This window comes from Gopherus flavomarginatus, chromosome 1 (assembly GCF_025201925.1).
Source record: "Gopherus flavomarginatus isolate rGopFla2 chromosome 1, rGopFla2.mat.asm, whole genome shotgun sequence".
Classification (NCBI taxonomy): Eukaryota; Metazoa; Chordata; order Testudines; family Testudinidae; genus Gopherus; species Gopherus flavomarginatus.
This window is the reverse complement of record NC_066617.1, coordinates 245,724,119-245,749,868: the sequence shown is the minus strand read 5'-3', so window position 1 is coordinate 245,749,868 and position 25,750 is coordinate 245,724,119. Positions and strand designations below refer to the sequence as shown.

The following is a 25,750-nucleotide window of genomic DNA, read 5'->3' as shown; positions in this document are numbered from 1 at the left end:
AAGCCTAAGCATCATCCCTCCAAGCATTCACAGCCCTGGTATGGACAGCACTGGCCTTACCCATTACCACCTTACCCCATGCCATGGCCACAATGGGGTCCTTGGCCTACATGCCAGAACCCCTGTTCTGGTCCCCCTTTCCCAGCCACAAAAAGTTCTGAGTACATCCCTCATTACCACACAGAGAAACCTCTGACCCCCATGAGACAGTGATAGAAGAGGAAGAGATACTCTCCTAGGCAGACATGGGTGATTCACCAGCTGCCCCACGCTCATCTTCTGCACCAGACAAAGCAGTGACGCCATCTACCCCTACAGCACCAGATTACCTGAAACAGTACCAAGAACTCTTCAAAGGAGTAGCAAACAGCCAAGAAATTGCCTAACATGAGATCCAGGAGAAACAACGCAAGTTGTTAAAAATCCTACAACCGGTATTGTTGACTAAGATTGCTCTCCCCAAGGATGAGGCTATAGTAGAGCCTGCGGAGATAATATGGCAAACACCAGCATCGGCACAACCCACCACCAAACAAGCTGACAGGAAATACTTTGTTCTGGCCAAAGGCATGGAATTTTTGTTTTCATACCCTCAAGCCTGCTCTCTGGTAGTAGAGGCTGCCAATCAGCGCAGTAAACAGCCTCATTTCTGCGCCACCCCACGAGATAAAGAACACAAGAGACTGGACCTCTTTTGGGGGGAAAGTTTACTCGCCAGCCACACTTCTGCTTAGAGTTGCCAACTATTCTGCTCTACTAGCAAATTACGACTATTCTAACTATAGTAAAATACAGGAGCTCATGGAACTCCTCCCCGAGCTTAAATGTCCTCAACAGCATCATTAATGAGGGTCGGTTAATAGCCTGCACAGCTCTGCAAGCCTCAATGGATGTAACGGACACAGCTGCCCAAACAACCGCAACAGTTGTAGTTATGAGAAGAACATCATGGATGCAAGCTTTGGGAATTCCGAAAGAACTACAGCTAAAAGTGCAGGACCTCCCCTTCGATAGGGATAAACTATTCTCTTCTCACACAGATGACATCCTCCCTACCATGAAGGCCTCCTGAGCGGTGCTGCGTACGCTGGGCATACATCATCCGCCTGACAAACGCCCACGCTTTACACCATACCAGAGCTCATGACACACCTCATTTAACCGTCAACAACCATGATACTTTGGTCAGAACAGACCCAAACAACAGGATCAGGGACGACAAGCTCCACAGAACCAGGTCTTGTCCATCTGTCCATCTACACCTAAGCCACAATTCTGAAGTACTGGTCGAGGGTATGCATAACCTCACCACGCCTCTAGCACCAACAGATACCCCATCCCACCATTTTGGTCACCGCCTATGCCCATTTTACCATGCCTGGGCTGCAATAATCACAGATCAGTGGGTTTTGGAGATCATATAGTCTGGCTACGCCATTCCTTTCACAACCATTCTCCTTCCCCTTCCCCGTCCCTCCTCAGGGACCCCTCTCATGAGCACCTTCTGCAACAGGAAGTAGACCATCTCCTACTGCTGGGTCCTGTAGAACCAGTACCACATCAATACCAAGGGAGGGGCTTTTATTCCAAATATTTCCTGACAGAAAAGAAAGGAGGGGGATGGAGACCAATCTTAGATCTCTGAAAACTCAACAGGTTTGTACACAACCACAGGTTCAAAATGTCAGAGGGGTAGCCGTGTTAGTCTGGATCTGTAAAAGCAGCAAAGAATCCTGTGGCACCTTATAGACTAACAGACGTTTTGGAGCATGAGCTTTCGTGGGTGAATACCCACTTCTTCAGATGCATGTGGTGCCTTCTCAAGGGTGCCAACCAACAAGAAATGACAGGCATGCTGAAGACCACAATAGACCTGTTTCACTGGCTAGGTCTACAGATAAGCTAAAGGAAATCCACCCTGGAACCAACCCAGCAATTGGAGTTTATCGGCACTGACCTAGACTCCATACAAGTCAAGGCACTATTACCAAACCACAGATTCACTACATTGACCAATCTTATTTCCACGGTGACCATCAGCCCACAAACTTCAGTGAGGACATGCCTTCAGATTCTGGGACATACGGCAGCTACGACTTTCCTAGTAAAGTATGCCAGACTCCATATGCGCTGTCTACAGCACTGGTTGAGCACGGTCTATGCACCCAGCAAACACTCTCTGAACAGACGTGTGACACTACTACTAAGGGTTATCCTCTCCCAACAATGGTGGACACAACCAGGGAATGTATGCTCTGGGATTCCCTTTCAACAAGACCGCCCATCAGTGACTATTACAACAGATGCCTCCCTGATAGGTTGGGGTGCCCACGTGGGTCACCACAATGTAGAAGGCAAGTGGTCCGCAATGGAAACCCGACTGCATATCAATCTCCTGGAACTACACGCGGTACACAATGCATGCCGACACTTCCTCCCACTCATACGAGAAACCTCAATCTCTATTCTCACCAATAATGTGGCGTGCATGTTTTACATCAATCTTCAAGGGGGAGCTATGTGTAGAAGCCATGAACTTATGGAACTTGTGCATCCGCAACAACAGAAGCATCACAGCATCATACCTACCAGGATGCCAAAACACTACAGCCGACAAACTCAGCAGGCACTTCTCACAGGAACACGAGTGGGAAATCCACAACAGTGTTCTCTGCACGATATTTCAAAAATGGGGTCACTCGGTAATTGACCTTTTTGCCTCAGCAACAAATCACAAATGTCCACTATTTTGCACTAGGGCAGGCCTGGCATCAGGATTGTTAGGGGATGCCTTCCTCATCCTGTGGAACGCATTGCTCATGTACACCTTCCCATTGATCCCACAGATCATCCGCAAGATACGACTTGACAAAGCATATATCCTCATTGTCCCCCCATGGCCCAGACTTGGTTTCTGTACCTCTCATGTCTAGTGGTCTGTGCCCCACAACTGCTGCCTTTACGGACGGACCTCCTGTCTCAGAACAAGGGCCTGATGCTCCATCCAGACCCAGCAAAGCTCCATCTCAAAGCATGGCTCCTGTGTGGTTCCAACATGGGAACTGAACTGTTCAGAGAAAGTGAAACAGGTATTACTAAATAGCCATTGCCTCACCACTAGAAATACTGTCACAAGTGGAGAAGATTCTCCCTTTGCTGTCAGCAAAAACAGCTGGATGCGACCAAAGTGCCTCTATCTATGATCCTAGGCTACCTATTATGGCTTACCTCATTTCCTTCAGTTCTAAGTTCTATTGAAGTCTCCCATCACGACCCTCCATGAACATATAGAAGGGGCTGCAATATTCACTCATCTGATTACATGATGCTTTCTAGCAAGTATACAGAACATGTACTCAGAAGTATGTCAACCTGCACCACCATGGGATCTCAATCTTGTGCTCCAATGTCTCACAAGACCACCCTTCAAATCTCTAGCAACCTACTCGCTCTTACATATGTCAATGAAGGTCGCATTCCTAGTAGCAATCACGTCTGTAAGATGTGTCAGAGAAACAGGAGCATTGATGGCTGAACCGCCGTACGCTGTATTTACCAAAGACAAAATCATGTTACGTCCTCACCCAAAATTGTGCCCAAAGTGGCTACAAACTTTCATATTAACCATACCATACACTTACTGTAAACATTTTTATCTTTCTTAGGCCGATCTGATTAGAAGATTTCGGGGAGCCTTACAGTTTACCTCCCACTATCAGACCTGGATTCCAATAAACCACACACACACACACGAATATAAACAAACAACAACACTTTATTTACTAAGGGACAAGGGAAGAGGAAGGAAAGAGGGGTGGATTAATGATTTTGGAGATTCAGGGTAACACAAGCACACATTCATACACTCTAAAACACAAAGATGTTCTTCTACCTTTTCAGACGTCAGCGATGGAGAGGCTGCAGGATCTGGATGACCAAAGCCAGCGATGGACACCAACCATGGATGGCAGATGGAATAGACAGGAACATATCCCTATCTCAACTCCCACCCTCACCCTATCTAACTAATCAGACCAAGTCCACGTGTGTAAGTTTGCTTTCCAAAAATAACAAACAAATAAACCCAACTTGATTAGTAAGTAACTATTGCAGGCCAATAGCCAGTGCCAAGATTGTACCGCACTACGAGAGAGAGCTGGGCACTTGAACCTCTGACAGCTCAAAAGCTCGAGCGCCTGGCTCCTCCCCTCATTTGTCTTTATAGGAAGCTGTTGCCGGGCAAGATCAGATTCCCACTCTTCCTATTTTCCTGCCTTTTTTGGTATAGAGGAACAAGAACCTAACACAAAATGGAGGCTACCTTGTTCTTTTACTAAACCAAGATGGCCTTTGATTTACAGAACTTACCTTAACTATGTTTACATCAATAATTTGACAAGATTAAACAAGGTTCAAACTGGAACTAACATTACCTGCCTTCTATCCCAAGCCACATAAGGACTCTCGAGAAGCACCGTTACACATGCTAGATATCAGATGGGCTGTAGCCTTCTAATTGGACAGAACTAAACAGTTTCGCAAGTCACCAAGACTATTTGTCTCTACAGCAGAGTGCTCCAAAGGCTCTACAATATCGACACAAACACTCTCCAAATGGGTCTCTTCCTGTATTCAAACTTGCTACCACCTGCGTAACAAAGAACCGCCTGTGAGCATCAGATCCCACCCAACACGAGCCATGGTGACATTGATTGATTGCATTCTTGAATAATGTCCCCTTAATAAACATTTGTAGAGCTGCAACCTGGACATCAGAGCACACTTTTGCAAAGCATTATGCGATCAACCAAGACCCTATCGTTGGCCTCACTGTACTCTCATCACACACTTATACATAACTCCAAACCCCTTACGCCCCTGGTGGGGTACTGCTCTACAGGCACCTAGAGTGGAGCACCCACAGGGACACCACTTGAAGTTACTCACCTTGTACAGTAACGATGGTTCTTCGAGATGTGTGTCCCTGTGGGTGCTCCACTACCCACCCTCCTCCCCTCTACTTTGGAGTTCACATAGCTGAGCTCCGCAGTGGAGAAGGAACGGAGAGGACGGTTGGGGGTGCACATGCTACAGGAAGTGCCAACGTCTGCACAAGATGACCCCTGTGCATGCCCTTCCCACGACTGAGTACTGTTGTGAAAAATCTCCTATCTCTGGCGCAGGGACGCACCAACACCTAGAGTGGAGCACTCACAGGAACACACATCTCGAAGAACTATCATTACTGCACAAGGTGAGTAACTTTTCTTTGCTTCATTGCTAATATTGAATGTCACAAAAACTTAAAATTTCAGCCACAAAAAAGATTGTAGTTTACATGACTTTTCATTAAGATTTTACTTTGCATCAACCTCTTCTCAGAAGAAACCTACAGCAGTCATTAGATTTTAATTTCCAGGTAATTTTTCTCTATTATAACATTGCAATGATATAAAAAAGTAAATAACGGGGGCAGTGAAAACATGGGGAAGTGGGGTACCTTTCTTACTTTTGGATAATATCTGTCAATGCTCATTCATCAGTTTGAAGGGTACTGCATTAAGGTTCCACCAAGTGCATCAACTCTTACCAGTGAAAATTTTTTTTGGCAGTCTTCAGAATTGGCGTTAATGTTCTTGAAGTAAGGAGTATGTTGAGCTTTAACATATTTGTGAATTTCTGTTCTCAGTTCAGGTGACTGATCCTGTGACATTTGTACCTCACAGGTGCCTGATCACCTGTGACACTTTTGCACATGGACTATAGAGTTGGGAGAAAATGTCCCCCTGATTCCCGAAATTGGTCACTGAAATACTTTCAGGCTTTCAGATTATACATCCTTTCCCCAGTTCCATTCATGCTAAACTCTGAATGACCTTATTTCTCAGATGTTAAACATTATTTCAATGTAACCTTGTTATTGGTTTAATATACTGTGTGGAGCCTACTCTATACAGCTGAATAATTACAGCCCTAGTATGGTATACCTATATACATTTTATCCTGCCCGTCTCTTTTCTATTTTTAGTTTCCAGAGTGTTCTTCCCTAGGGATGATTTTCAGTGTTTGGCATGTTAACATCTGGGCCTGCAAATTCCTCATATTCTCTAGATGTCTGGAGCATCTATAGTTCATCCTTTCAGCCTAGAACGTGGAAACTGCTTTGACATCTCTGAAAAGAACATCACCATATCTGCTTTATATTTCTTCATCTTGTTGCATTTCCTAGGAACAGATTGAGAATGTTGTTGTAATTCTTTCTTCCATAGTACGGATTTTATATGTAGGACCAGATCATGAAATCCTGGCTCACTGGAAAGCAGTTATTGAAATGTGTAGTCCCATTGACTTCGTGTCCTCATATTTGCCATGTCAATTGTCTCCTGTGGCCTCAGCCCACTGTGCTGTATATGCAACAAAGTTCATTGAAAATTTATCATAGAAACGTTTGTTTTTAAATGTGAATTAGTATTATTTGTCACATTCATCCTCTGTAAAGACTGGCTCCAGGGTTGGTGGAACAATTTGTATAGTGAGGGTGCTGAGAGCCATTGAACCAAACTGTAAACCCCGTATATAATGGAAACCACTTCAAGACAGAGGGTGCGGCAGCAGCCCCAGTTCCAGCACCTATGACTGGCTTTCTAAACACTATAAATCCAACTATATGGGCCTGAAAAGTGATTGGAATTGGCATGTCCATATTTAACTGACATAATGCAATTTTTAAGGTCTAATAACGGAGGAACCAACTTGGGCTAAAATCCATCATATATTCCCCTAAATGTAATTCTATCTGTTAAGTCTCTAGATCTTAAACCCTAAACTTGTCACTAGTCTAGCAATAAATATTGTCCATCCTGATCCCCAGGTCGTTGTAACTTGGTGCAGGAAACTCTGCAAGTGATGGGACAGAAGGAAAAATGTTCTTGGTATTTTATTCCAAGTTGTGGGTGTCTAAAGAGATATGACCTGTGATGGTGCACTCCATATGATGTTATGAAAATATGCTAGTAAGTGTGATTATAATGTAACTGGAATATGCTTCATGCAAAAGGTCTCTTGTAAGGTATCATTACAAAGCTTATAATCTACTGAGTGCGGTCATCCTATTTGTATAAATGTATCACTCTTGTATCTGAAAATAGACATAAGATAAAACTGAAGTCTTACTGTAATTATGCAAACTGTGGGCCATTAATGGTGGCTTGGAATCTTGATGGCTCCTGTCATTGTATAATTCCCAAATCTGGACCTTAGCGTCCAAAATATGGGTACTAGCATGAATTCCCCTAAGCTTAATTACCAGCTTAGATCTGATAGGCTGCCACCAATCAGGATTCTGAGTACCTGATAAATTCTGGTCTCCCCAAACCTTCCCTGGGGAACCCAAGACCCAAATTCCTTGAGTCTCACAACAAAGGGAAATAAACCATTCCCTTCCCCCTCTTTACCTCCTCCCAGATCTTTCCCACCCTGGGTACACTAGGAGATCACCGTGATTCAATTCCTTGAATCACCACATAGAGAGGAGTGATACCTTCCCCCAGAGGCAATCCAGATTCAAGCTCTGGGAATCTAAAACAAAGGGATTCCACCCTTCCCCCCCCCTTCTCCTTCCCTGTTAAGTACAGACTCAATTCCCTTGAGCCTCAACAAGGAGAAAAAAATCAGGCAGGTCTTAAAAGCAAAACTTTTAATAGACCTTTTTATTATTATTTTTTTTTATCTCTGCAATTTAGATGGTAAAAAGTTACAGGGTCTTTCAGCTTATAGACAATAGAAAGAAAGCTTTCTCCAGCAGAAATACAATTTAAAATACTTTCACCCAAATACACATTAAAACTCCACCAGCCAGATACACAGTTGCAAATATAGAAAAACAATTAAAAGATTAAACAGTCTTTCTACTTTTGTACTTACAAAATTGGAACAGAAGATTAGAGAGCCTGTAGGTATGTGTGGTCACTCTCAGAGCCTAGAGAGAACAAAGCAAAACCCAAAAACTACAAACAAAGGCTTCCCTCCACCTAGATTTGAAAGTATCTTGTTTCCTGACTGGTCCTCTGGTCAGGTGTTTGGGTCCCTGTTTGTTAACCCTTTACAGGTAAAAGAGACATTAACCCTTAACTATCTGTTCATGACAGCTCCCATTAACCAGGACAATTGACTGTAGATGGCTCTGTTTTCTTGTACGTCTTCCTGTATACCTGTGTGCTCACAAGTAGGCTTGGAGTCTTAGGGTATGGCTACACTTGCACTTCAAAGCGCTGCCGCGGCAGCGCTTTGAAGTTTCGAGTGTGGTCGCAGCGCCAGCGCTGGGAGAGAGCTCTCCCAGCACTGTACGTACTCCACATCCTCTATGGGTATAGCTTGCAGCGCTGGAAGCCGCGCTCCCAGCGCTGCGGCACTGTTTACACTGAGGTTTTACAGCGCTGTATCTTGCAGCACTCAGGGGGTGTTTTTTTTTTTACACCCCTGAGCGTGAAAGTTGCAGTGCTGTAAAGAGCCAGTGTAGCCATGGCCTTACAGTGATATGTGATCATGTAACCTGAACTGGAATCCATCTTTAACCTGGTGCTTTTCCATTTAGAAGGAGGGGTGGTAACCCAGGGAGGGAAAGGATTCCTGCCTTGTGCCAAAGCTATATAAGGGGGTGGAACAGAACAAAGGGGGCTGCAGTCATGAGAAATCCTCTAGCTACCACCTGAGCTGGAACAAGGACTGTACCAGGGGAAAGGATTGGGCCCAGACTAGAAGGAGGCTAGTCTGTCAAAGTAGCTTATTGGAACATCTGAGGGTGAGATTTACCTGCATTTAGTTTTACTGTATTAGGCTTACACTTGCGTGTTTAGTTTATTTTGCTTGGTAATTTACTTTGTTCTCTCTGTTATTACTTGGAACCACTTAAATCCTACTTTTTGTATTTAATAAAATCACTTTTTAATTATTATTTAACCCAGAGTATGTATTAATACCTTGCGGGGCAAACAGCTGTGCACATCTCTCTATCAGTGTTACAGAGGGCGAACGATTTATGAGTTTACCCTGTATAAGCTTTATACAGGGTAAAACGGATTTATTTGGGGTTTGGACCCCATTGGGAGTTGGGTATCAAGTGCTGGAAACAGGAGCACTTCTTAAGCTGTTTTCAGTTAAGCCTGCAGCTTTTGGGAGACGTGGTTTGTACCTGGGTCTGTGTTTGTAGCACACTAGAGTGTCTGGCTCAAACCAGGCAAGGCACTGAAATCCCAAGCTGGCAGGGAAAACAGGCTCAGAGGTAGTCTAAGCACATCAGGTGGCAGTCCCAAAGGGGTTTCTGTGATCCAACCCATCGCAGCATGCTAGCATTTGTTCTGGGAAACATACAATAATGGGACAGAATACAGAATGACATGCTCATTGGTACATGAAAAAAATGACCACATAGTTATCCTCACCATTTGAATGTGGTTTCTGTCTAACCAAATCTTTTATTAAAAAGTTAACTAAAGGTTCTGTTTTGCCACCCTTCTTCTTCATTGTGTACATAAAGTCCTTGTGGAAGAGTGTGAGACTTTCTGGGGTGCAGTCATCACGCTATGCTCTTCATCCTCTTCTTAGTCTACCCATATTATTACAGCTTCACTATCTTCCTAGTGGCTAGCTGAGAGGAAGGATGGTCTAGTGCAGTGTTTCTCAAACTGGGGTCTGCGGGCTGTGCTGATCAACTTCTCCCTCTCCCTCCCAGCATCTCCTGCATGCCGAGGAACAGCTGTGCAGCAGCCTGCAGGAGGCACTGGGAGGGAAGGGGAGAAGTGGGGAGGGGGTGGAATTATATCTGGGGCCACTGGCCCTGCTGATCAACTCCTCCCAGAGCCTCCTGCAGGGTGCAGAACAGCTGTTCAGTGGTGTGCAGGAGGCACTGGGAGGGAGAGGAAGGAGCAGGGATGGGGCATGCTCAAGGGAGGGGATGGGAAGAGGAGGGGCAGGAGTGGAGCGGGGCCAGGAAGTGGTGCGGGAGGGCTTCGGGGAAGGAGTGGAGTTGAAGCAGGGCCTGGGGCTTAGGGGTCCGTGAACATTTTTAAATCAAAATGGGGGTCCTTGGGTTGCTAAAGTTTGAGAACTGCTGATAGCAGTTAGGGTTCTAGCCTAGCACATGGCTACAGGCTTCCTGCATGACCTTGGGTGAACTTAGCCTCCCATCTGTGAAACGGGAATAGCAGTACCTCCCTACCTCACAGGATGGTGTGAGGATATATCCATTAAGGATTGTGAAGTATTCACATGTTATGGGTGATGGAGGCTATACAAGTACCTAAGATAGTTGTGTTTTATTTGCCTCTAAACTGATCTATGACATAACTGATACTTAGCATAAGGAATTATCTGGGGTGGAGTCTGCAACTATTATTGAAGGTGTTTTGTTGATCTTTTGCCAAAAACATTTTCAATCTGATGGCCTACTGGAGCTATCACTGCTCTTTGATTCTCAGGTAACAGTGGTGGTCCATAGCAATTTTTGCCATCCTTTGTTTCAACTGCATATTTTACTGTAATGTTTCTCAGAGCAATGGATGAGGGCTTTTTATTTGAAATAGATCAAAATAGGTAAAACCCGAAGCTGGTCACTGGCCAGACTTTACATGTAGCCATCCATTGCTTTTTTGTCACTTAAAAGACCAATTTATACTTTGATACAGGTGCAGCATGCAACTGTCTATTTTGTAAGGATGGTGGGCTGGAGATTGTAAATTTAGGCCCTAATCTTGCACTTTTATCAGTAACTACACAAGTAGCCCCATTTACTCATGTGCATAAAGTTATTCCCATATCGATCTGGAAGATCAGTATCTTAGAGTGTAACTTCTTTGAGACAGATATTGTGTTTTACATTTCCATGTGATAAATTCCAGCTTAGATTAACTAATAATGTGTACTTAAAATCAGACCAACTCTGAACTTGTTTCCTATTAATTACTGGGTGGAATTCAGAGTGCTGACTCTCATTCTTAAAGTCCTAAAGTTCCAGGGGCCAGGGGAAATGCTTTATAAAAAGCACCACTTACCTTACATCCACTGAGGGGGGTGAAATCAGATTGAGATACTTTTTTTTTTTTTTTTTAAAGATAAAATGTGCCAGCATCGTGGCTGAGCCTTCTCTTTGATGGTCTGCCGAAATTCAGAGCATGATGTAATTCTCATTTGTTTTGGTTAGTTTTATTTGAATTGGGTTTGTTTTCTGTTTTTCTTCAGGTTTTGGTTGTCAATTAGGTCTTTTTGTATTTTGCACAAAGGTGTACTGAGGCATGCTTCTTTCAGCCAGGGCAGTGGCAGCCAGAGTGGCATGCCACCACTTGTTAAAGATGGCAAATATAATTCATACATGTCAAGTACTGAGAATTAAAGTGCTTAGAGATGGCACTAAGTGCTATTTAAAAACAAACCACTTTCTGATGTAGTGAAGCTACGCTCCCACAAACGCTTCCACATGTGAGTAACCCCATGAAGTTCAGGGGATGTTTGGCGCTCCAGTGGGTGCCGGAGCAGGGCCAAGGTGCCCAAGGATGGTTAAAAACAGCCCAGCAGCTGCTTTCCGCAGGCCTGAGGCTGGCGGTCCCGAGCTCGAATCGTGCCTCTTGCCGGGCGGGTTGAGGGTGTGTGTGTGGCCTGAGCCAGCGCCCGTGTCCGCTTCGGCTTCCCCTTCTGCCACCTGCTCCGTTGTTCGAGGGCGGCCCTTGTGCGCTGGCTGGGGAGGAGGATGGATCCGAGCAGCCTCCGCCCTTGTGGCACAGCCAAGGAGCCGACAGTCGGTGGGGGGGTGGCCCCGAGGGGGTCCCCGTGCCCCGCGGGCGGCGTGTAGGACCCGATCCCCCGGCGGGCTCGGGCCAGGGGCTGCGAGGGGGCCCTGGCGCGGGGAGGCCGCTCTGCTCTGCGCAGCGGCGGCGGGACGCGCCGGCCGGGCCGGGAAGGGGCGGGGCCTGGCGCCGCGGCGGCCCTGGTACAATAGGGCTCCTGTGTGCGGCCTCCGCCGCCTGCCAGCGCCAGCAGCGAGCCGCGGGGCCGGCATGAGCTGGGCGGCTGGGGCCTAGGCGCGCGCGCGGCCGGGGACTGGGGAGGCGGCAGCGGGGACGCCCCGGCCGGGGAGCGGCCCTGAGCGCCCCGGAGCCGCTGCGGCCGCACACGCCGGGGGATGCGGGCGCGGCCAGAAGGTGAGCGGGGCCCTGCGGGCCGGAGCCTCGTGGAGGCGGCGCGGGGCAGTTGGCGCCAAGGCCGCGGGGGCTGCGCGGCTCCCTCTCCCGGCAGGGCCGGGGGCGGCAGCGGTGGCTGCTGCAGGGCCCCGAGCTGGGCTTGTCTCCCTAGGCGGCTCCGGAGCACTGGCCCGGGACCTGAGGCAGCATTTGGGGCGGGGGCGCCAGACACCGGGGCGAAGGCAGCCGCGCCTGGCGGCGGCGCAGCATCGGGGTGCGGGGGAGCCGCATCCTGTGGGGGGAGCCTGGGGCTGACTCGCTCGGCAGCTCCTCGCAGAACTTTTCTCTCCCTTTCGGCCCCCACGTGTGCCGACAAAGGGGCAATAACAAGTGCACGAGCTGCAAGCGTCCCTTTGATTGCTCTCGCTCTCGGCTCCCGCATTGTGTGCTGAATCAAGGCTCTCGCGGGCAGGGGTGCTGCCACTTTAGGCCTTGTCAGTTCGAGGAAGTTGCCCCAGTTTAAGTAGCATTGTGATCTTTTAAACCCGATTTTAGTTAAACCCGTGCAAAACCCTAGAGAGGCACAGTTATCTCTGTTTAGAGTGGCTTATTTTGATGTAGCTTAAATTGATTAGTGGATGTAAGAAATAAATGCCCCCCCTGCACGAAAATGTAATTTGTGTAGACGAGCCTCTTGTGCTAATCAAGCTGAAAGCAAAGGTGATTTGTGGATGGGCTCACCAGGTCAGCGTGCACTTACTTATTTTTTATTATGATCTCTTTGCATGTAAACTATAAATACTGTGATAATGTCAAAAGAACCGATCAGAGCTTTGTTACACCATGCTCTGCGCATACGCCTAATAAGAGAAGTCCATGCTGAAATGTTCTTTGTTCACTGCAGATAGATGTGAAGACTTGTTAGTTTCTGCACTAGTCTGCTTAATCATGAAAGAGTGCATTTGGGTGTGGTGGGACGTTAGCCTAGTATGCAAAATGAGTATTGCCTTTGGAATAAATAGGGACATATTCTGCACGAGGAATAAAGTCAGGAATAAAGAGTTGTCTTAAGGTCTTTATAGGATGTGTTAGCAGTATTTCTCACTTGATGAGTGCAGGTAAATCAGATTTTTTTTATGAATCTGAAATACTTGATCTTTTACCTTTAAAAACTTGTTACTAGATAGTAGTTTAGCTAAAATAATATGTACTTGCATAATTTTTACATGTACACAGTGTTAGAAGTAATTATTCTACACATTAATCATAGCGTAGTGTGACGCAGGTAAGTAGTATCATTGCTTTACAGTGGGGAATCCAACAGAGTGCCAAATGTCACATTTATGCCTGCATCTGTAACTTTCACTCCATGCATCTGAAGAAGTGGGCTTTTGTTACCCAGAAAAGCTTATGCCCAAATAAATCTGTTAGTTAAGGTGCCACCGGACTCCTCATTGTTTTTGTGGATACAGACTAACACGGCTACCCCTCTGATAAATGTCACATTAGGACTCGAATTAGAAAGTGGAGGTTTCTGTTGCTGGTGTTCCAGAAAACACCTTTCAGTACCCTTCATATTGTATTTGGTTAATGTTGTCATGACAAGTCTGTCTTATTTTACAGTTGCAGAGCTCCCAGCACAATGAGTAGGTGTTACTGTAATACAAATAATAATGCTTACAAATCAACTATATTGTATGACAAGCTATGAAAGAGTGTTAAAATATTGTGATGCAGCTAGAGATATTTAATCCTCCATTTTCATATTATTTAAATACTGCACTGTTGTTAAAAACATAATTTCTGTGAATTGTGCATTTTTGGTGTTGTGAAAAGGTTAATTATACATAATTCAGAACTCAGGGTGGAAGCATCTTTCTAGGTGATTGAGCTTTCAATTTAGTCCAATGATACTTTAGGTTTAAACAGAGACTGGGAATGATTGGGTCATTATACTAATTGAATCTATTTCCCTGTGTTAAGTTCTCCTCACACCTTCTATGGGTCATCTTAATTATTACTTCAAAAGTTTTTTTTTCTCCTGCTGATGATAACTCATCTCAATTGATTAAACTCTTCCTGTTGGTATGCATACTTCCACCTTTTCATGTTCTCTGTATGTATAAATATCTCCTGTCTGTGTGTTCCATTCTATGCATCCAAAGAAGTGAGCTGTAGCTCACGAAAGCTTATGCTGAAATAAATTTGTTAGTCTCTAAGTGCACGTCCAGACTAACCCGCGGCATCGGCGGATTAAAATCAATTGCTCGGGGATCGATATATCACGTCTAGTCTGGACGCAATGTATCGATCTCCGAGCGCGCTTACATCGATTCCGGAACTCCATCAACCCGAACGGAGTTCCGGAATCGACACGGAGAGCTGCGGACATCGATGCCGCGCCGTCCAGACGAGTGAGTACCTCGATTTTAGAAATTCGACTTCAGCTACGTTATTCCCGTAGCTGAAGTTGCGTATCTAAAATCGATTTTAATACCTAGTCTGGACGTGGCCTAAGGTGCCACAAGTACTCCTGTTTTTTAGAGATTAGAGAGCTGTTCTTTATAGTTTTTCTTCTTGCATTTTAAAGCAGTTTTGTGTGTGACAGGATTCACTGGTTTGTTGATCAGTTGCACTTCTTACATCATGTAGGTGACACACCTATGATATGCTGTTTTGTGGGGAGCTCAGTTGCATCTACTATTTCCGAACAATTCACGAGGATATTTTTCAATTTCAGCTCTGATTAAGCTAGAATGCTGGGGGCATGGTCATGTGCACAGAGAAGAACAGGAAGATCTGAGCATGCTTGGTAGTGTAACTTTAGGGCTGCCCAGAAGACCCTTAAAAATTATAAACTGGAAATCAGAAATACCTTACAAGTTTTTTTGTTTAAGTAAGTGATATTGAAAGGCTGTTCTAGTAGAAAAATGAGTTTTCAAATGAGTCAATTTAAAAAAAAATTATTTCACAGTAGGGTGTGCTCTAAAATGACTTGGGTTTTTGTTGTGTGAACTTCTGACTTCTGGTCAGACTAGACATGACATGCCTTATATTTTTAAGTCTTAAGGAAAGCAGGGGGAACAAAACTTTTGCAGAGGTGTGAAAATCTTTTTCAGTTTTTGTGTGGACTGTAAATCGCCATAAAAGCTATAACCTTTCTTCTCCCCCTTTATTTTGTAGGTCACCTTTACAAAAACTGCTTCCTTAAGATTCTGAGAAATCTGAGCAGCTGTTTGCCTTGTTTTCTTTCTAGAGTGAGTGAGTAATATAGCAGGTACCTGAAGCAAAGATTTGCAAAGGAGATGACACATGAACACCTGTAGTGGTGTTGAAACTTATTGCCAGATCAGGGGTCTATTGAAATCAAGAGAATCTTTTGTGAGTATAAGTGTCTACATTAGGGGGCCTCTGGGCAGGATTGGGGTTAAATCCTCTTTCCCTTTCTACCTGTTGCTTGTGAACTCACTCTGACAGAGAAACTAGAAAGTTTGTGTCTCATTTCTTGGGATCTCAGAAGCTGTCATCCCTGTTGTTTTAATAAGGTAAAATTTAAATTATATTTTTTTTATCTTAGGTCTTGCCATTTTTAAAAATAGCAGTTTACCTGTAAGTTACTCAACAGCTTTTTGAAAGCATACTTTAGTTCTTTGTTGCTGAACTTCTACTCTTGTGGAGAATGTTGAGTGCATTTTGCTCTTAGCAGTTCTTTAAAATATTTATGGTTGTGGCTTCAATAGGATAGATTGAGACCTGCCCCCAAATACCCCTAGTCCAGTGACCCAAATTAAAGATCCAGCTCTCGGGGGGGGGGGGGGGGGGGTTGGACTAGATAATCTCTTGAGGTCCCTTCCAACCCTGATATTCTATGAAATCGCTATGAAACCCTGGTCTCCCAAGGTCTTGGTGAGTATGCCAACCATTGTGCTAAAGGTTACTGGGAAGGAGGGGGTGGCATGACTGCCACTTCTTGTATCTGTTGTGTAGGTTTAGGGGTGCTCAGAACTTGTCTCCTGAATTGGGCCCCAGAGCAAGATAGGTGTGGAATGCCTCATTTGAGAATCCCACTGGGGCGTAGGTAGGTGTGATTTAGGCACCAAGTTGATGGGCAGTGTCATCACTGAGCTGGCTTTGCACATGCCCAACTGTCAAAATGTAGGCGCCATAGGGACTTTTCTGGTGCAGACTTCAGGTTTCTACAGGGTTAGGAACAGGGCCGGCTTTAGGTCTATTCCACCAATTCCCTCGAATCGAGCCCCGTGCCTAAGAGGGCCCCGCACCCAGTGAGAATCCCTTCTCTGGCTAGAGGCGCCTTTTTAATTTTTACTCAGCTGATGGCACTGCGGGTCTCTGGCGGCACTTTGGTGGCAGGTCCTTCGCTCGCTCCGGGTCTTCGGCGGCACTTCAGCGGCGGGTTCTTCAGTGCCTCTGAAGACCTGGAGCGAGTGAAGGACCCACTGCCGAAGTGCTGCCGAAGACTCGGAGCACCACCCGGTGAGTACAAACCCCATGTGTTTGGTGGTGGTTTTTTTTTTTTTTTTTCAGTCATCCCTGCTGGGGCCCCATCGAAACTGTTTGAATTGGGCCCCGCACTTCCTAAAGCCGGCCCTGGTTAGGAAGCAGCAGAGCAATCATTTTATGTGAATATCATTGATGCCAAAGTCCCCCTTGTAAGTTTCATCCTTGTGCCTATATTATAAAAGGGATAGAGTCAACTTGAAATCGAGCCAATTTAAAAAATGAGTTAAAAGTAGTCTGAGATCCTATTGCTGCCCCTGAGGCCCCTACCATTAGCTTTGGTTTTACATTTGCATTTTCCTATAAATTATATGGTGTTTCAAATCCCTTGCTGGCATGATAACAGCTGCGTGGTTACAAGAATTTTAATTTTAATGTGTTCTGTTGATTTAAAAGAATAATAAACATGAGATCTAAAATAAGATATCTGTTTAAAACTCACAATATTTCTGTAGGTAAGAATCTAAACTATATCTAAATAATCTTTGGAAACTTCATGCCCACTTGATCATACTGCCTAGAGTCTGGAGGCTTGGATTTTAGTCCCACCTATACAGTTAACTCATTGTATATGATTTGCTGAAGGGTACAACTTTTCTTTATATCTCTAGAATACAGATAATAGTTCTTATCCACTTTGTAGAACACATTTAGTGATATTTGGATGAAAACTGGTACAGGTCAAACAAAAATAAGAGTATCTCTCTTCCACACTCTTGTTTGAAGGTAAGTTATTTGCCTGGGACTGAATTTGTGGGGCTCTGAATTAAGCTGGTTTGTTACTGGTGTGTGTGTGTGTGTAATCAGATGTTAGTTTTCTACTTAAAACGAAGAAATTTGTTTAAAACATCATATATGTTTATGAAGGATACTTTAAAGAGCCAGTTAAGGCAGGTTGGTATGTTCTTACTATGCATCTATCTTAAATTATGGAGATGTGATTAAGATGCAATGCACATTTAGCTATAGAATTGGTAAAGTGGGGTTTTAGTCACTTTGTTGCTGACAAATTGTGATCATAGCCAAATTTACCACTTAGTCTTGTGGTAAAGATTTAGTTTTCTGGACAGTTATAGGTGAATAGTTTCAATGCTTCTGGAATTTTTAAAGAGAGAAATGACTCCATTCTACAATTTTATGTTTGGTGTATCTCTTTGCTGTCTCAATTTTAAAATACACCTCTACCCTGATATAATGCGACTCAGTATAAGGTGGGTTCACATACAAGGAGGTAAAGCTCTGACATGCTGCTTTGAGCAGCGTGTTAAGGGTGCCAGGCCAGGCTGGGGCTGAGGGTTTCAATAAGGGGCAGAGGGTCTCGGGGGTGGTCAGGGGCTCCCCCCCCAAGGTCTTGGGGGGCAGGAACTGTGGGAGGGCACTTTTGGGGGCCCTGCAGTCCCAGAGTGGCCTGGGGGACTAGCGGGGGGCTAGGAGCAGCCCACTCTGCTTCTCCCCCTAGCCGTGTCGCTTGGGGGAAGGGATTTCCCCTCCCTCCTGCACTCACTAGCAGTGGCAGAAGTGGAGCAGCCCAGCTCCACTCCGCCAGCTTCCAGCCGTGGCGTTCCACTTTCCGCCCGAGGTGCCCCCCAGTGACACTACTGGGGCCAGGGCAAGGAAAGGGGAGCAGGCTGGGGCTGCGTCGCTCCACTTCCCTCCGCAGGTGAGTGGAGGGGCATCTTTTCCCCAACTTCCCTGCACTTACCGATGGCGGGAAGCCGAGTGCCACAGCTGGGATCTGGCGGAGTGGAGTGGACTGGGTCTGGGCTGCTTTGCTTCCGCCACTGCTGGTGAGTGCAGCAGGGGCTGGGGCTTCCTGCCGCTGCCAGTGAGTGCCTGTCAGGGAGTAGGGGGGTGGATAGGGGTGGGAGCAGTCAGGGGGCGGTGGGGGGTTGGGTAAGGGGTGGCGTCCTGGGGGTGATTAGGGACTGGGGTTTCTGAAGGGAAGAAGGAACGGGGGGGCAAAGCAAGTTCGATATAATGTGGTCTCGCCTATAATGCGGTGAGTTGTTTTGTTTTGTTTTTTTTTGTCTCCAGAGGACCGTGTTATATCGGAGTAGAGGTGTAATTATGAATTTAGCCCTTTCTTTGTTTAGCAAGTTCACAAACTAATATTTGATGTTTTGGAATGTGTTAGCTATTTGTAAGTATTCAAATAATTTAAAGGAAGGAATCTCAGTGTATGGATTGTTCATGAAATGTTCAGTTCCTTGTTATTTCTAGTAAGTGGTTAGTCATGTGGTATTGTTTAATCTCCCTGATTGAATGATGGAAACTGTTTGTTTTAAAACATGAAAATAATGAATATGGTAACTCTGTTACAAACTTCCAGACTAATAATAGTTTGTGCAAAAATTAGGGGGATTGACTGAATAGACCCCTCTCCATCTCTCTGTCTCTTTATGTCTCTCACGCAGAATGCTAATGAACCAGGAAGGTGTATACTCCTGACAAGGAAAAGCATCACAAGTCCTTTGTGGGATCATTTGTGACATTTTTTAAATTCTCATTTAACGGCCTGTTGTTTCTTATTTTTCTTTTTAATATCATTCTGGCATTAACTTACATACCTTAATATCAAATTGATTCCAACTGGACTTATCACCCGTTATGGTGACATAGTATGGAGAAATCCCATCCAGATTTGGGCCTGATCACCAAAAAAAAAAAAAAAAAAAAAAAATATTCCTGGTCATGTGCTTTCCGCTTCAGCAGAATGTGAGTTTCATTTTGTGGCTTCTTAGGAGAGCTCTAAGGAACAGCAGAGGCAGGCACAGAAGTTATTCATTGAGGAGGCAGCTCCAAGATAGAATATGAGGGGGCAAGAGTAGAGAATAGATTTTCCACATCTGCAGTACCAAGGAGGGGAGAAACAGAGAGGCTCCTTTCCCTTAAATAACTGAATGGAGTGAAGTAATCAAAACAAATGATGGTTTTAAAATGAAATATAAACATAGATAAATAGCCAGATAGGTTAAATTCGTGGTTATCTCTGTACCAGAGGAAAGAATTGGGCCCAGACTAGGAAGGAGTCTAATCTGTGAAAGAAGCTTATTGGAACATCTCTGAGGGTGAGATATACCTTTTATTCAAGTTTCTTAAATGTATTAGGCCTAGACTAGTGTGTTTTTTGTTTTATTTTGCTTGGTAACTTACTTTGTTCTTTCTATTATTACTTGGAACCACTTAAATCCTATTTGTTATACTTATACCAGAGTAGAGCTGGCCATAATGCAGGATTACTGGATTGTGGGAAATTATGGTTTTGAAATTTGATTTTGTTTCAGTCAGAAAGAATCCAATACTTTTAAGCCCTGTGAACTGGAAATCTGGGTGGGGTGTGGGTAGGGGAGAGGGTTTCCCCCTGAAACATAGTGTTTCCAAAACAAAATCTGCTCCCTGGACCCTGACCGCTTGATTGAAATTTACTCAGCAGCTGCCAGTCTTTCAGGCTCTGGGAAATTAGTCAGATCCCCCTGCCCCCCCCCCCCCCTTTTTTTTGACCATCTCTGCTCAAGAAGTGCAGAAAATCAGTTTTTCTGGATTCTTAAAAAGCAAATGTACCACTGAATAAAATTTCACTGTTGCTCAGTGTTCTGCTCTTCCTGTCCAAGTGAGTGAGACTTGTGATGGTTTGGTCAGCATTGCTATTTATGCTGTAATAATTTAAGCCACTGTTTTGGACATTCCGTCAGCTCCTCGACACCCAGCTTTGTTCAACAGTCTGTTTGCCATTTATTTGAGAGACAAAGATTAAACTGGTGATTATCATTTAAAAGACAAGTATCAGAGGGTAGCCGTGTTAGTCTGGATCTGTAAAAGCAGCAAAGGATCCTGCCCCTGGATATTTCCATTACATGCATCTGAGGAAGTGGGTATTCACCCACGAAAGCTCATGCTCCAAAACGTCTGTTAGTCTATAAGGTGCCACAGGATCCTTTGCTGCATTTAAAAGACAGAGACTTGAATTTGATAATGAAGTTGCAATCTTATCTTATGCTAACATTATAATCACCTTCAGTGTAGCGTGAAATGAGCATTGTAAAGAGGCAAGTGAAGCACCTTGCCCTGCATGTACTACTTTAGACAAATTTGAACTCTGTTTCACATCTAAATGTGGTAAAAGTGAATAAAATTAAAGGAAGAACTGAAAGAATCAACACTGATATTAACACTAAATGGTTGGAAAAATGTGAGTGATCTAATAATGGCTCCAAGCATACATACATGGAGCAAATGCATTCTTGTTTAATGCTGTTGATTCTTCTGTGGGGGAAAAATGGTAGAATATTGTGTCCAATTTGCTGAAGATACTTTTCTCTACAATTTTTTTTGGTTGGCCTTTTCCCATCTACTCAGACAACAGAAATAAAAAGAAAAAGTTAAAAATTTTGTGGGTAAAGTCATCCTAAAGTTCTGACATATGAGTGTTCAGCATACTTACTTAAACCGTACTTCTTTATAAGTCCTAGTAACTCTAAAACACAATAAAAATAATTTTTTTTAAATTTCCAGCACTTTCATTAATGAAACACGCGATTGGTGTCTTAAACGGGCTTTAAAGTAGCTTCCCAATGATACTTCGTCAAAGTCTCTGGAAAATTCTCTATTTTCATCCAGCTACCATAAGTGTATTGAAATTTGCACTGAGCATGAGAGAGACTTGAATCACAATACAGCATCTTACACAACAAGGCTGTCTACAGAGACGCTGAATTTACAATGGCAGTTGAAAGAGGTTTCCAAGGGATTAGATGGATGGATGTTGATGACGCTACTCTTGCATTCTCAGTGGAAATCTGGCTTGATCTAATTAAACAGAAATGGGCCACAGGAAGCAGGAAGATAAAATAAAACTATTCAGAGAAACTATGGAATATTTGTGGTATTTAGCTAATATGATTTACCAAATATAAAGCTCATGGGTTGAGCCAGCACAAGAGGAAGAGGTTAAATCCCTAGTTTTTGCTTTCTCCTATAGAATTTACAACTGAATATCCATATTTCTACCCTAAATCTGGTTTGTGAATAAGATAGTGTCAGATTGTGGCCAAAAAATTGCAGAAAACCATGGAAATAAAAACATGGAAAACAGGATGGCTGAATTCTGAAGTTTTTTAAAAAGCTGCCAATCAAGCATCAACCAGACTGGCTGGGCATCTAACTGCTTTTGACGGTACTATTTCACTGCCTTAAAAAAAAGATTAAATTATTTTTCTAGTTTTCTCATCTCTTTCCAGGGCTTGCTGCATTTTTTAACCAGAATTGAACCACTTTAAGTGCCGAGATAGGAGTCGGAGGGAATAGGATAAATCAAATGTCAAAGGTATTTAAAAACGCTTGAATGCGTTGTCTTTTGTTTCCCATTTACGTTTCCAACCATGCATTTGACACTTGCAGTTCTTCCATTTGGTGTTTTTACCTTCTAACATCTTGATGCTGATTTTCCCAAATTATTTTATAATGATTCTAGAAAGTCATCTCTTTCCCCACCCCCTTTTTTTTGGCACCGCCAAACAGTTTGCTCAGATACCATGTAAATCATCTGGATCAGATTTATCTTTACCCCAGAGCTGTACTCCAGCAAGTGAATTCTTCCAGGTTTTGTTTGTAATAAGCCTGCAAACATTCCAGCACCTCTGTCAGCTCTTTTTTTGGATGGACTTAATGGAAATGCTTTAGGTCAGGTAGAAGATTGTCTGTCTGTTAGTGGTATAATTTCCTGGCAGACATAAAAGTGAAGTATACAGTACCGTCTACTTAAAGTTGCTGTCTGTTAGCATGCATATAAATCATATAAAAGACAAGGTGGTGAGGCAATCTTTATTGGGCCAGCTTCTGTTGGTGAGAGTTTTTTTTATTAAATTAAGTGGGAGAGAAGAAATGTTCTCACTCTGACTGGTGTGTGTGTGTGTGTGTGTATATATATATATATATGTATATGAGAACGCACTTCAGGTGACAAATATAAAAGATGTAGATCATAATTCTGCTTCCATATAAGTAGGTAGTCTTGTTGTGTTTTTCAGTTGTCATAGAACTTGTGTGTGGACACATTACAAATATACAGATGTGTATATATAAACTGACCTTCCTACTAGATCTTTGTCATACTCCTATTACTAATTTTTGATTGGCATTTACAGCTATATGTGGCTTTGAGTGATTACTAATTCTGGTTTTGCTCTGTTGCAAGAAAAATAGAAGCTCAAAGGGACTATATCAACTTGAGGTCTAGTTAATTTCCAAATGTTTAAAATTAGCTTCAGATACTACACTTTTTCCCAAATGCCTTTTTACTAGATTTTGTGGGTTTTATAATTTTTCTATTTGTAAAATGTTTTGTTGCTTTTTGGAAGAACTGTACAAAAGGAGAAAATGGTATAAGCTGAATTGGTTTTAGAAGAATGTATACAGCCTCAAGTCTGTCTAAGGGTTTGGACTGATGTAGCTAAATCAACTTAGTTACACTGATATACATGTTTTAATATAGAAATGGCTTTACTCTCTGCCTGTCATGCTGTGACATGGCTCCTATAGTGAAAGTCAAACTGGCTTCTTTATCAGGCATTGTCATCAGTAATAAGTTTCTTCAGGACTAATTATGCCGTAAGGCGTATCTGGGCCACCTTATTGTACTCAGATAATGCTGTCAATGACTCCTGTGCAACCTTTTTTCCTTTAATTGGTTAGCATAGTTGTAACTGATCAGAATTTTGAATTTTAGCTATGGTGATGGTTCACTAGAGAGCAGAATTCAACTCTGGTTCTTACATTACTGTTAGCTTTGCAGGGCTATTAAGAGTAAAACAGTGAAAGCTAATTTTTGTCATTAAAATAAGCAGAGACAATACCCAGTGAACAGATATCTTAATGTGCTTTTTAAATCATTTTTCAGAATAATTCTTCACTTTTAATGTCATCTGTTTGTTTGAATGCAAAGTTTTCAGAAATGGAAGATTTGGTACAAAGCTTCTCTATTGTAATTTCAATGGGTTTACAATTTCTCTTGAACATGGCTCCTACAGTAAGCATAAATGACCTCTTAATCATTGTATTACTGCTGTTTCTTTTTGAGGGGAGACATTATGTACTTTAGTTCTCAGAATTGATGGTACTATCTCTATGTTGAGACTGAGAAATTGATAAATTATCCCAGTTACTGTAATATCACTGAAACACAGTGGTAGGCATCACTTCTGCATTTATTTACATTTCTACTTTAATCATTTCTGAACTCCAGTGGAAGCCGTGCTTGCTTTAAGATGTTTGCTTTATATGTCAATATCTCAAAACTGTTCCTGTAACTTTTTTTAAGCTAATGGAGGGAGACTATGAAGACCTTGAAGTTTTTAGACTATTTTATTGTCATAATTTTACTCTTCATAATGCTGCTTCCTACTAGAGTCAACCTCTACAAACAAAGGCTTTTATATCCTAATTTGATCTAAGTCTTTGTTGACCTGGGACCCAGCAAAGCTAAGTACGTCTTAAAAAGCAAATCTCATTGGTGTCTTTTAGATTTCTGCTAGGAGCTAGCGAAGTCAGTAGATTGCAAAATCTTGAACCCATTGAAGTCAGTGGCAAAACTGCTAACTTCAGTGGTGCCAGGATTACACTTCTTGTTTCTTAGAACTCCATGTTAATTCTGTCAGACTGATGTGGAGCACGAAAGGAGTGTTATGTTAGATGAGGCTTCCCTTTCATGTTAGTAAGGGACACTAACAATTTAAATAATCTTTAAGGAAGAATTATTTTCTGGGTACTGCCATGAAATACGTAGCCACAGAGGTGAGGCTGTTTAGGTCTAGTTTACTGTGTGTGGGCGCTCTATCTCTACTTCCAGAATTATTGCCGCCTTGATTGTATTCCACACCTTATTTTGAGGCCAAAATGGAAGTCTCTTTTCTGACTTCTGGGTAAACGTCAGGGATTCCTTCTGTGGATAACGGTAGTGCACAGTTCGTAAGTGCTAGTGCTGAAAATCATAACTGGGCCAGTGGGTCTTTGAATAAAGATAAGGGGCAGTTACTTCCGTAGTCATAAAAATAGTTATGAACTGAGTATTTTTAGCACCTGTCATACATAATTTTGTTTTCTTCATGATAAAATCATTGTGGTGTTTAAAACAGACCTTTTTTTCCCTTCTTCCCTACTCCCTCTTCTCCTGTGGGGTTGCCTAACAGCATGTTGAAAACTGGCTAAATTGTTGATATGGAGGGGAGGCCTCTTTGAGGTGAGCTGGTGGTGGTGGTGATGTCATTGTCTGTAGAGCTGTTCTAAGGCAGTGGTCACCAACTTGTTGATTGTGATTGATTGGTCAATCCTGGAGCCTCTGCCAGTCGATCGTGATTTCTGGCCTCTAAAAGTCCGGTGATGCAGTGGGGCAAAGGCAGGCTCCCTGCCTGCTCTGGTCCTGCGCCACTCCTGAAAGCAGCCAGCATGCCCCTGCGGCCCTGGGAGAGGGCAGACAAGGGGACTCTGCATGCTGTTCCTGCTTGCAAGCACTGCCCCCGTAGCTCCCATTCAGAGGAACGGGGAACTGCAGCCAATGGTAGCGGTGGGGGCAGTGCCTGCAGAGAGGAGCAGTGTGCGGAGCCATGTGCCACCCTTTTTCCCCCAGGGGCCACAGGCATGGGAGCGTGCTTGCTGCTTCTGGGAGCAGTGTGGGGCCAGGGCAGGCAGTGAGCCTGCCTTAGCCCTGCTGTGCTGCCAGCCGGGAGTTGCCTGAGGTAAATATTGCCCGGCAGGAGCTCACACGCCTTTCTGCATCCCAGCCCTGAGCCCCCTCCCAGAGCCAGCACCCTGAACCCCCTTCTGGACCCCAACCACCTGCCCTGAGCACCCTCCTGGAGTCAGCACCCCATACCCCCTCCTGCAGCCCAACATTCTGTCCCAGCCCAGAGCCCCCTCCTGCACTCAAACTCCCTCCCAGAGCTTGCACTTGTCCTGCACCAGGCTCAGCCCTGAGTCTTCTCCCACTCTCTGAACCCCTCAGCCCCAGCCCAGAGCCCACATCCTCTCCTGCAGCCCAACCTCCTGCCCTAGCCTGGTGAAAGGGAGTG

The 25,750-nt window shown here is 44.0% G+C and overlaps 1 protein-coding gene and 2 long non-coding RNA genes across 3 annotated transcripts in view; 2 read left to right on the top strand and 1 right to left on the bottom strand.

Moving 5' to 3' along the window:
• The window catches only part of LOC127032447 (uncharacterized), a 61,568-nt gene extending 49,745 nt beyond the window's left edge, over window positions 1–11,823 (bottom strand). The window contains exon 1 of the long non-coding RNA XR_007768834.1: window positions 11,049–11,823. This is a non-coding gene — a long non-coding RNA (uncharacterized LOC127032447). The remainder of the gene's footprint in view (window positions 1–11,048) is intronic.
• Window positions 1,820–7,702, top strand: LOC127032444 (uncharacterized). Its single transcript, XR_007768833.1, has 2 exons — window positions 1,820–5,254; window positions 6,029–7,702. It is a non-coding gene; the product is annotated as an uncharacterized LOC127032444 (long non-coding RNA).
• Window positions 11,824–12,120: 297 nt separating the features above from the next.
• The window catches only part of JADE3 (jade family PHD finger 3), a 93,458-nt gene continuing 79,828 nt past the window's right edge, over window positions 12,121–25,750 (top strand). The window contains exon 1 of the mRNA XM_050919429.1: window positions 12,121–12,191. Coding sequence (XP_050775386.1) covers window positions 12,173–12,191 — 19 coding nt within the window. The 5' untranslated portion in view covers window positions 12,121–12,172. The remainder of the gene's footprint in view (window positions 12,192–25,750) is intronic.